The 12,779-nt window shown below is 31.5% G+C and overlaps 1 protein-coding gene across 1 annotated transcript; it reads left to right on the top strand.

Moving 5' to 3' along the window:
- Positions 1–6,558: 6,558 nt before the first annotated feature.
- Positions 6,559–8,387, top strand: ovca2 (OVCA2 serine hydrolase domain containing). Its single transcript, XM_073830107.1, has 2 exons — positions 6,559–7,597; positions 7,709–8,387. Exons 1-2 carry the CDS (start codon positions 7,432–7,434, stop codon positions 8,221–8,223), a joined length of 681 nt encoding a protein of 226 aa, XP_073686208.1. The 5' UTR covers positions 6,559–7,431; the 3' UTR covers positions 8,224–8,387.
- Positions 8,388–12,779: the final 4,392 nt, after the last annotated feature.

The following is a 12,779-nucleotide window of genomic DNA, read 5'->3' on the forward strand; positions in this document are numbered from 1 at the left end:
AAAGCTATTCAGCGTTCATGCATGTCATTTAGGCATGTGCTATTGGATTTGTACCTTTAAACCATCTCTTCTGGCCAACATATGAGTCTATGAGTCCAAAAAATGCTAGATCTCTGATTCAGGAGAGATGACCTTTTTTTACTAGAGAAAGCAATATTATTGTTAAAGGACTTGTATTTTAGCTGAAAGCGATAGTTGGAAGTTAAAAACGATGGACTGGAGTCGTTGTGGATTATTGTGATGTTTTTATCAGCTGTTTGGACTCTCATTCTGACGGCACCCATTCACTTGCATTAGATCCACTGGTGAGCAAGCGATGAGTCTCTTTTTCTATCTGTTCTGATTAGGAAACAACTTTGTTTACATCTTGAATGAGAAGAGGGTGAATAAATTAAAATTTTTGGGTAAACTATTCCTTTTACGTATCCAGCAATGAAAATTATATGTCATTTTTTTAATATTATTTATTTATTTTAACTTTTTTAATTGCAGAAAATAAACTGTTATATTTAAAATTATTTAAACAAATTTATTTTCTCAATTTTACACAAATGCTTCTCAAACTTTGTTGCCAATAAAAAAAATTAAATAACAAAAAGTAAATGAATATAAAATAAAATATTATGCTAAAACTTCAACCCTTCAACTCTGACATATCTGCCATATTTAATTTGATTTAATTTAATTTGTTGATAACTGATTTATATTTATATTAAAAAGTAATTAAAAATAATTAATTTTCTCAATTTTACACAAATACTTCTCAAACTTTGTTGCCAGAGTTGCTCTAATAGAAAAAATACGGGAAAACATACATCTTTTATGATAAATAAAAAAAAACCTTCAGTTCTGCCATATCTGCTATATTTTATTTTATTTTATTTTATTAGTTGATAACTGCTATTCTTTTAAATGCAGGAAATAAACTGTTATGTTTATATTCAAAATAATTAAAATAATTTATTTTCTTAATTTTACACAAATGTTTCTTAAACTTTGTTGCCAGAGTTGCTAAAATTAAATTAAATATAATTAAATTTATGTTTAATTATTAATTAAATATTTTATGTTAAATCTTCAACTCAAACTTTGTTTTGCTTTTTTTGTTGCTCTAATAAAATTGAAATAAAATATAAAATAAGAAATTTTATGTTAAATCTTCAACCCTTCAGTTCTGCCATATCTGCCATATTTAATTTAATTTAATTAGTTGATAACTGCTATTATTTTAATTTTTGGAAATAAACTGTTGTATTCATATTAAAAAGTAATAAAAAATAATTAATTTTCCCAATTTTAAACAAAAACTTCTCAAACTTAGTGTTGCTCTAAAATTAAATTAAATTAAATTAAATTATTTATGTTTAATTATTATTATTAAATATTTTATGTTAAATCTTCAACTCTTCAGTTATGACATATCTGCCATATTGAATTTTATTTAATTTGTTGGTGAATAATATTCTTTTGGCTGCAGGAAATACACTTATATTTATATTAAAAAGTTAAAAATAATTAATTTTCTTAATTTTACACAATGCTTCTCAAACTTTGTTTTGTAAAATAAATAAATATATAAAATAAAATATAAAATAAAAATATTTTGTTGATAATTCTTTTAATTGCAAGAAATAAACTCTTATATTTATATTTAAAATAATTAAAATAATTTATTTTCTTATTTGTACACAAATGTTTCTCAAACTTTTTTGCCAGAGTTGCTCAAATTAAATTAAATTAAATTAAATTTTTAATGTTAAATCTTTAACCCTTCAGTTCTGCCATATCTGCCATATTTTATTTAATTTGTTGATAACTGCTATTCTTTTAATTGCATATTTATATTAAAAAATAATTAAAAATAATTTATTTTCTCAATTTTACACAATGCTTCTCAAACTTTGTCTTGCTTTCTTTTCTTTTTTTGCTCTAATAAAATAAAATAAAATAAAATATTTTATGTTAAATCTTCAACCCTTTAATTCTGCCATATCTGCCGTATTTAATTAAATTTAATTAGTTGATAACTGCTAATCTTTTAACTTAGAGTTGCTCTAATATAAAAATAAAATAAATATGGGGAACATACATCTTTTATGCTAAATCTTCAACTCTTTGGTTCTGTCATATCTGCCATAATTTATTTAATTTAATTTGTTGATAACTTATATTATTTTAATTGCAGGAAATAAACTGTTATATTTATATATAAAAAATATTTTCAATTTTACACAAATGCTTCTTTAAATTTGTTGCCAGAGATGCTCTAATACAAAAATAAAATAATAAAAATAAAAAAATTATGGAAAACATATCTTTTATATGCTAAATCTTCAACCCATCAATTCTGCCATATTTAAAACCTTTGATTTCTTTAATATGTGTATTTATATAAAACTAAATTAAATCACAAAAAACATCCCAACCTTTGTAAGAGAGTAGCAAATATTGACCTCATATAAAAGCCAGCACATATAATATTAAGTTTCATTCTGTGGTGCATAAACATCTTTTTTTTTTTTTTTTTTTTTTTTTAAATTAGGCTCTTTGTTCTCTGACATTAATTTTTAAGAGTTTAATTTTGCACACTGTTTCTGTAAAGCATCTGTTGTTGTTTGTTTACCAAATTCTATGGGTGCCTCTGACATGGTTACTCATCCCAATACTGATGCAATCCATGTCATTCTGATCCGGCGGTCCACTTGTTAAATGACCGTGCCTGTGCTTGTTTGTGACCAATTGTGGGCGCAAATGTGCTCGCGCTCCTGTTTGGTGTGTGTTTCTGTGGATTTATCCTTCATCTCATCTGTATTCCACACTGACGTTCCTGCAGGGGTTACTTCCTGCTGCAAAGGGTGAGAATGGAGCACCCTCACCTGCCGCTAACAAGCCGCATTCGAGAATAAATCACTTAAACAGCGCTGAAAGGAAGGTTGGCCTTAGGGCCTGTTTTATTTATTTGGTCTCATTTGTGACTCATCTCGCTGGTTGATCATGGTGAATAATAAAGAGAGAGGCCAGAGACAGAGGACGGAGAAACTAAAAGGTAATGAACGGGTGCAAACGAGACGTTGCTTGATATAGGAAGTCTCGTACACGGAAGCATTTAATGTGCAATAAAATTCTTCGCACTGGGAAAATAGCTTTGGAAGTGTTTAAGTAAATGTGTTAATGTGGAGAGTGGAGTATAGAGTGTCTGCTGGGAATTTGGTTAGCATAGGGCTGGGCAATTTGGCTTAGAATCAAAATCTCGATTAATTGAACATTTTAACCCGATTACGATTAATGAACGATTATTTTATTTATTAATACAATTATATTTAATTATATTTATATAATATTTATTTTTTTGCCCTCATAGTTCACTGACAAGTTTTGTACAGTAAATATGTTCACATATTACAAGCGAGAGATTTTTGGATGAAGGGTGCATTACTTGATTTTAAAATAATTGAAGGAAACAAACTATCTACGATCTATGATTATTAATTGAACATCAGTGTTGAACAACTGAAATTAAAGCAAGCATTGCTTAAAACGAAAAGTCACATTTTTCTTAAATTAGTGAAAATAAATAACTTGCACTATTGGAAACAAAATAAATAATTTTCAATGTTTTTCATATTAAAAGTAGAAAATAAGCAGTATCTCTAAATAAAATTACCCTTGTATATCCTGTAAATACTTTTTACTGTATAAATACTGTTTAAGCTCTCCATCGACATGTCGGCGGAATATCGGAACTGAGCGCTAGTGTTTTTTAAAGGGAAAGTAATTGAAATAATCTTCCTGGAAAAATTTTAACGATTATAGGTTCTGAATGTCGATTTCGATTATTTTTCGATTAATCGCCCAGCCCTAGGTTAGCATATGCTCAATATGCACAGACAAGACATTAAATTAGACAGAGACTCTCATTAATTAAACTTCTCTTTCTCGTACTGATATTCATTTAAGTTAACATGCTGGATTGCCACCAAACCTCCCTTAATTATAGCTTGAAGCATATGCTGGTGCCTGTGTTCTCCACAACACATGGAGGAAACATTCATTCATTTTAAGGATGAGATGCACTCAAACAAATAATGAACTGATGATCTATCTATTTATCTATCTATCTATCTATCTATCTATCTATCTATCTATCTATCTATCTATCTATCTATCTCATTCTATCGTTCTGTTGTTCTGTCATTCTATCGCTCTATTGTTATCTAACATTCTATTGTTCTATCTATATTTCATTATTTTTCTGTCTATCATTCTGTTGTTCTGTCATTCTATCGTTCTATCTATCTCTCTGTCGTTCTGTTGTTCTATCTATCTTTCTATCTATCATTCTGTCATTCTATTGCTATCTATCATTATCTAACATTCTGTCGTTCTATCTATCTATCTATCTATCTATCTATCTATCTATCTATCATTCTATCGTTCTATCGTTCTGTTGTTCTGTCATTCTATCGCTCTGTTGTTATCTAACATTCTATTGTTCTATCTATATTTCATTATTTTTCTATCTATCATTCTGTCGTTCTGTCATTCTATCGTTCTATCTATCTCTCTGTCGTTCTGTTGTTCTATCTATCTTTCTATCATTCTGTCATTCTATTGCTATCTATCATTATCTAACATTCTGTCGTTCTATCTATCTATCTATCTATCCATCTATCTATCTATCTATCATTCTGTTGTTCTATCTATCTTTCTATCTATCGTTCTGTCATTCTATCTCTCTATCTCTCTCTATCTATCTATCTATCTATCTGTCTATCATTCTGTCCTTCTATCGCTCTATCATTATCTAACATTCTATTGTTCTATCATCTATCTGTCTGTCTGTCTATCTATCTATTTATCTATCTATCTGTCTGTCTGTCTATCTATCTATCTATCTATCTATCTATCTGTCTATCGTTGTTTTTTATCTATTGTCCTATCGATCTATCTATCTTTCTATTGTTGTAACAATCTTTCGTTCTATCTATCTATCTATCTCTGTCTATCTATCTATCTATCTATCTATCTATCTATCTATCTATCTATCTATGGTTCTGTTGTTCTATCTATCTATTGTTCTGCAGTTCTGTTGTTCTATCATTATTTTTTATCTATGTGTCGTTCTGTCATTCTATCGCTCTATCATTCAGTCGTTCGTTTGTTCTATCTTTCTATCTATCATTATGTAACATTTATCGTTCTATGTCGTTCTGTCTTTCTATCTATTGTTCTATCGTTATCTAACATTCTATTTATCTATCTATCTATCTATCTATCTATCTATCTATCTATCTATCATCTATCTCTCTGTCTATCTATCTATCTATCTATCTATCTATCTATGGTTCTGTTGTTCTATCTATCTATTGTTCTGCAGTTCTGTTGTTCTATCATTATTTTTTATCTATGTGTCGTTCTGTCATTCTATCGCTCTATCATTCAGTCGTTCGTTTGTTCTATCTTTCTATCTATCATTATGTAACATTTATCGTTCTATGTCGTTCTGTCTTTCTATCTATTGTTCTATCGTTATCTAACATTCTATTTATCTATCTATCTATCTATCTATCTATCTCTCTGTCTATCATCTATCTATCTATCTATCTATCTCTCTGTCTATCTATTATGTTGTGCTTTTGTTCTGTCGTTATGTCATTCTATATATCCCTCTAGTTATCTAACATTCTATCTATCTATCTATCTATCTATCTATCTATCTATCTATCTATCTATCTATCTATCTATCTGTCATTCTGTCTTTCTATATTTTGTTCTATCTATCATTATGTAACAGTCTATCGTTCTGTTCTATCGTTCTGTCTTTCTATCTATCGCTCTATCTGTATTTCTATCAATATGTAACATTCTATCTATCTATCGTTGTTGTTCTATTATCTGTCTATCTTTCTGTTGTTCTATCTATCATCTATCTGTTGTGCTGTCATTCTATCTATCGTTCTATCGATCTCTCTATCGTTATCTAACATTCTATCATTCTATCATCCACCTATATCGTTTTTTATATCTATCTATCGTTCTGTTGTACTATATATCGTTCTACCGTTATCCAACATTCTATTGTTCTATCATCTAACATTCTATCAATCTGTCTTTCGTTCTATCTATCTATCGTTCTGTTTATTGTCTGGCGTTCAATCATCACTCTGTCGTTCTATGGTTCTATCTATCGTTATTGTGTATCATTCGATCTCTGTCTGTCTCAGTAGAACTTGCAGAACTGGTCTGGGATCAACGGTATTATACAGATAAAGTTTATGGTGTGTAAGAGTATAAGTATTAGAGGCATCAGGCCTCCAGGGTTCCTGCTCATTTTTAGATTAATTGTCAAGTGCTCAGGAGGCACAATCATCCAGAAAACTCACAGAGATCAACAGAGAGAAATAATCATCTCACCAAATTAAGAACTTTCCCCTCCAGGATAGCATGAAATATTGAATGCATACAGATTCATGTTAAAACTTTTATTGCAGTTATTTACATTCCTTAGAACCTTGCAGGCATGTTTTTTTATTATTATTATTTGAATTGTTCTAATACAAACATTTGATAATATGGGAAACACAAAATCTCCTAATCATTTTGCATAATTGCATAGTGTATTGACACACCTTTTTTAATGAAATGCAGCGATACTTTTCTCTTTAGATATTTTTAGATTTAAAAATAATTATCATGACTGTTTTGTCACTATGTTTGCTGTCAGTGGGCTACTATTATATGCTACTCAATGCATAGAGAGGCTTGAAATAGTGTATTTATTGAGAAGTGGGTAAACAATTCGTTGCAATCATTTCTTAAAAAGATGTTCGTTTTCTTATGAGAGGCTAGCGTTTCTATTAGTTGCTGGGAACACTGCACATTTTTACAGGGAACGCTTGCCCCCTGGCGTTTAAATTCTAAACTACAATTCTGTTTCTATTTGTCAGAAAAGATAAAGTACTATTTATGGAATACACACCTGAAGACTTATGACACTTTTAAAGATCAAAAAATACAAAAAGAGCGTTTTTTAAATAGCTGTAGTGTTAGCTTGTACTCTGAGAGTTTTGTAAACAATTTGCAGATAATATTCGCACTCGTTCTGGGCGGAACTTTTAATTCGTTGCGTTTCAACACGGTAACAAACCAGTGGCACAAGAAGAAAACATGTCAAGTTTAGTTTCTTTTTAGCATTTCGAATGTTATTCAAATTATAAAAACATCTCAATATAACTGTAGCGTTACGTCGGCTTGTCTCTGCTTGTGTGTGTGTGTGTGTGTGTGTGTGTGTGTGTGTGTGTGTGTGTGTGTGTGTGTGTGTGTGTGTGTGTGTGTGTGTGTGTGTTTTTGTGCGCGCTTTAGCGGTAACGTCTTGTTTCGAGTTTGGAGAATTACCAGAAAATTACAAACAGCTTTGACAGATCATTTATAATGTCTAAAACTGCAGTTCCTTTACGAATTCTTTGTATTCACGGTTATCGACAAAATGGAAACTCTTTTAGAGAGAAGACGGGAGCTTTACGCAAACTACTGAAGAAACAAGTGGAGCTGGTGTATATTAGTGCACCACACCAAGTTCCTGCTATTCAAAACGAAAGCAAGTATAAAACTGATCATATTTGCTGTACCTCAAAACCTAGTATGTTGCCTAGTATCATACTTGCATTCAAACTTGAGTCTGATTTTATTACTTTGTTAATGCAAACAGCCAATCAGGAGCCTGAGAAGACACACAGTGGTGGTGACGAGGACCAGAAGGGCTGGTGGTTCTCTGATGTCCAAGCACGAAGTTTCAATGCCCAGCGAGAGTGTGAGAGCAGCCTGGGTCTGGAAGAGAGTATAGAGACTGTGAAAACTGCAGTGAAGGATCTCGGCCCCTTCGATGGCATCCTGGGCTTTAGTCAAGGTGCCGCCCTGGTGGCTATCCTGTGTGCCCTGCAAGAACAAAAACTAGAGGCTGATTTCAGTTTCCGCTTTGCCATCCTGGTCGCCGGATTCCGCAGTGCCTGTTCCCAGCATCGGCGGTTTTACGAAGGGCCAGCGATAGCAATCCCCTCTCTGCACGTGTTTGGACAGGATGACCGTGTAATTCCAGAGAAGATGAGCCGAGATCTGCTGCCAGCGTTTGATGGAGCTCAAATCCTCATTCATCCCGGTGGACACTTTGTTCCAGCGGCATCTTCGCACCGGCAGACATACCAAGACTTCCTCAAGAAGTTTTAGTGAGATGATAAAAGAGAGTTCCTGGAATAAATCAGGTCTGCATTAAATGTACTACTTGAAATACAGCTACATTACAAAAGCCTTGGAAACTGAACGGTCAATAAAAAGATGTTTTACACTGTTCTCAGGGAAATGGTTACTTAAATAAAGAACTTTCACAAGTATGCAGTGCTGTTTCATTTGTTGTCCAGATCATTTATTTGACAGGGTCTGTTTCAAAACAACTTAGGCTCTAGACTAGAGCATGGAGTTGTTTGCCACAGAAAATAATATTAATACACGATATTAAATGTAGCCTACTGTTCAATATAATGTCTTTGTACTTTGAAATTATTAAATATAATTGTAACTATATTTAAGAAAAATTTGTAATATATTTATTTGTATAATATGAATCATTAATAAATATGAATATAGTTATACATGTACATTTTTCTTAATTGCATCCGAAATAAAAGTTTGTTCTTATATTTGTGTGTACTTTATATGTGTATATATTAGTGCTGTCAAACTGATTAATTGTGATTAATCAGATCCAGAATTAAAGTTTGTGTTTACATATATGTGTACTGTGTATATTTATATGTATATAAATATATTTACAGTTTTTCACATTTGCTCAAGCACTAAACCCCATTCTCTGAACCAAATTCTGAATAGCCTAAACCAATTTGTCAAATAAATCACTCTTTCTGCAAAAACTTGAACAAGTTTCTGGCAGTTTAGCTGTAGTAAAACTCTAAACACATTCTCACTCGCTAAGACACAATTTGCTCTGTAATGAACTTGTGACGCAAAACCCTAAACACAAGAAAGCTAAAGTTAAGCACAACTGCAACACGACTGTCGTCGTTTACACACAATTATTCAAAGTTCTTCACACTTGTTTCTAAATATTTAAATATACAAAATACAAGCCATACAAAATAGACCTGCAAGATTAGCACACCAGAAGGTTTTTTGCTGATGTAGTTGGAAGTCCTCTGGCTCTGACCTAGCTCTAAGACGTGATCCTTTTGTACAAGATGATATATAGTACGATGATATACTGTGTATAGTAAATATTTTGCAATAAAGTAAATACACACACTTAAAAGAAACCACACAGGTTTATATACGTGTGTGTGTGTGTGTGTGTGTGTGTGTGTGTGTGTGTGTGTGTGTGTGTGTGTGTGTGTGTGTGTGTGTGTGTGTGTTTTGTGATTTATTTGAGTCTCTGTATGTTATTGGAGTGTGTGTTTGTATCCTTTTCGTGTAAAATAATAACTATATACAGTAAACATACTTGTTTGTAACTACATGCACTGGACACTGTGTTCTTCTTCATTTTGTACTACATTTTTTGATGTAGTGTCTAATGAATGATCTGTGGTGCGTGTAGTATTGACTAATGTGTGTATGATTTGAAAGCTTTGTTTTTTTTTGAGTACAGGTGAAATGGTTTTGAAGCGATTGCTTGATTTTGCCAGAAGAGCCAGGGGTTCTGTGAATTTTGTTTTAGATTTATGTTTAACGTTTTGAGAAAATGAGTGATGGTTTTAAAAAATGTGTTTTAGCAATTCAGAAAAACTTAAAAATATATATATATATATATTAATTTGTAATGTAAATAATATGTAATATATGTGTGTGTATTTATATATAATAGTGCTGTCAAATCGATGAATTGTGATTAATCACTTCTAAAATGAAAGTTTGTTTACATAATATACAGTGTGTGTGTGTGTGTGTACTCTGTATATTTATATGTATATTTACTATTACTATTTTTATTTAATATTTACACATATATTTATATATGGTTTATATTATATATAAATATATGTTACATATATATTTTTATATAAATATACACAGTACACACATTATGTAAACAAACTTTTTTTGGATGTGATTAATTGCAATTAATTGATTTGACAACACTAATATATACATATAAATATACACGTAACACACACACATATATTATATAAACACAAACTTTGTTTTAGATGACATTAATCGCTATTAAAGAAAAGAAATTTTAAAGAAATTAAATATTTATAACAGTATAGCAGACTAATTTAAAATACATTTGAAATTCAGTTGTCTCTATATCTACTGATAGTATGTCTTAGTGAGATGATACTTAAATGCTTAGTTTTAAGAACAAGACTAGTTTATATTGTTAGGGTCAAAACATAAAGTGCAATGCAATACAATAATGACAGAGATGCAAATAAATGTTCACTCAGAAATTTGCAGATCAAATATTATACAGTGGGTCTTGTAGAGTTAAAGCATGTTATGTTAATTTAATTTTATATTGTGTAAAAGTGCTTATATTAATTATTGTATACATAACAGTTTTACTAACATACTTTTAAGTCCTTAGGTTGTTAGAATAACTTCTGGGGGATGAATGTGATGTAATTCATGTGGGTGGATTTTCTGTATGTAATTTGAGTTTAGTGTTGACGCATGTAGTACCTCCAGTTTCCAGTGGGGGCGTTAGTGAGTCTCTTTTTCCCGCAGCTGTTTATCATTTTGATTCCTCTGTCAGTGTCTGTGTGTGTTTGTGCGGGCTCACAGGCAGATTGGGAACTCTGTGTTCTCGTGTAGCTTAAAGGGAGTTTGACGGCCCAGGATTGCATTCATGATGTTTTCCAGATGTTTGTGGGAAGCACTCCTCTATTCACACTCATTCTTTCCAGTGTAGCCAGAGCGTCCCTGCACCTTCCCTTGCCTTTAAATGACCTAATCTCTTTTTTCCCACTCTCCCTGGCTCTATCTCTCTCTTATTCTTGTAAATGGTAATAAAACAGCTCTGTACAACAGCTCAGATATTAGGCTGTGATTTATTTTCTGAGCTGTTCGCACTGTGTCTATACTATATGTACTATACTATATGTATATTAACGAAAGTTAACAAAGGCTCAAAATTGACTCTGCTTACTTTATTACTACACATTTGTGGATTCATTGTGCACTTTGTCAAAATTCCTATAGGACAAGTTACATCATTCTGTGGCCATCTTGAAAATGCCTCAAGTCAACTGTTTTCTGTGTAGGTAATCCTAGTTCCTCTCTGCTTAATATCTGTATTTTTCTGGTGTAATTGGTCCAATTTGTTTCCTAGAGTTTGTTTCTAAAATAAACAGTCTATGAAAAGGTTTTTATAGAGCCACTAAAGGGACATGGTGATGGGGGGAAATGAGATTAGGAAAAATTATATTTTAATGCTTTTGCTTTCCCCTAAGAAACTTTTCACTCAGAAAAAAGCTAGGTAAAGTCATTAAAATAAGATGAATTTGAGTGAAATGTTCGTATGTGTGCGGATGGGAGGAAAAATGATATTTCAAATTTTTATTTTTTTCGCTCCCTGAGAACTTTTGCATTTACTTTTGCAAACTTTAACAATCTCTCACAAAATGTTTGTGTTCCACTGAGAAACTAATCACATTTAATCAATTTGACAGCACTAATATATACATATACTGTGTATACATACACAGTTGAGGTCAAAAGTTTACATACACCTTGCAGAAGCTTCAAAATGTTAATTATTTTACCAAAATAAGAGATGATACAAAATGCAACACAAAGTAATTTTTTATTTAGTACTTGACCTGAATAAGATATTTCACATAAAAGATGCTTATATATAGTCCACATGAGTGTTTTTTTTTTTTGTTTGTTTAGTGATAGCTGTTCAGATTGCACAAATTCTTTGGTTTTTCAGCATTTTTGTGTATTTGAACGCTTTCCGATAATGACTGTATTTTGAGATCCTTCTTTTCACACTAAGGATAATTTTGAGATCCTTCTTTTCACATTGAAGACAACTGAAGGGCTCTAATGCAACTATTACAGAAGGTTCAAATGCTCACTGATGCTTCAGAAGGAAAAACAATGCATTAAGAGCTGGGGGGGGGGGGTGAAAACTTTTGAACAGAATGAAGATGTGTACATTTTTCTTATTTTGCCTAAATATCATATTTTTTTAATTTAGTACTGCCACTCAGAAGCTACAGAAGATACAACATGTTTCCTAGAAGACAAAATAAGGTAAATTTACCCTGATCTTCAAATTCAAAAAGTTTTCACCCCCGGCTCTTAATGCATTGTTTATCCTTCTGGAGCATCAATGATCGTTTGAACCTTCTGTAATAGTTGCATATGAGTCCCTCAGTTGTCCTCAGTGTGAAAATATGGATCTCAAAATCATACAGTCATTGTTGGAAAGGGTTCAAACACACAAAAATGCTAAAAAAATAAAAATAAGAATTTGTTGGAACCAGAAGGAATTTCTGAAGGATTTTCTTCAGGACAAACAAGGAACTCATGAATTAACTCTCACTAAACAAAAAAAAACACAGCTGTGGATCTTTCAGGTAACATCACAGTATTAAAAATCAACAGTATGTAAACTTTTGAACGGTGTAATTTTTATAAATTCAACTATTATTTTCTCTAGTGGACTATATATAAATGTCTTTTATGTGAAATATTCTGCAAGGTGTATGCAAACTTTTGACTTCTGTGGAGGCAGGGTTGGTCACAGCGGGTCAGAATAA

This window comes from Garra rufa, chromosome 23, assembly GCF_049309525.1.
Source record: "Garra rufa chromosome 23, GarRuf1.0, whole genome shotgun sequence".
Classification (NCBI taxonomy): domain Eukaryota; kingdom Metazoa; phylum Chordata; class Actinopteri; order Cypriniformes; family Cyprinidae; genus Garra; species Garra rufa.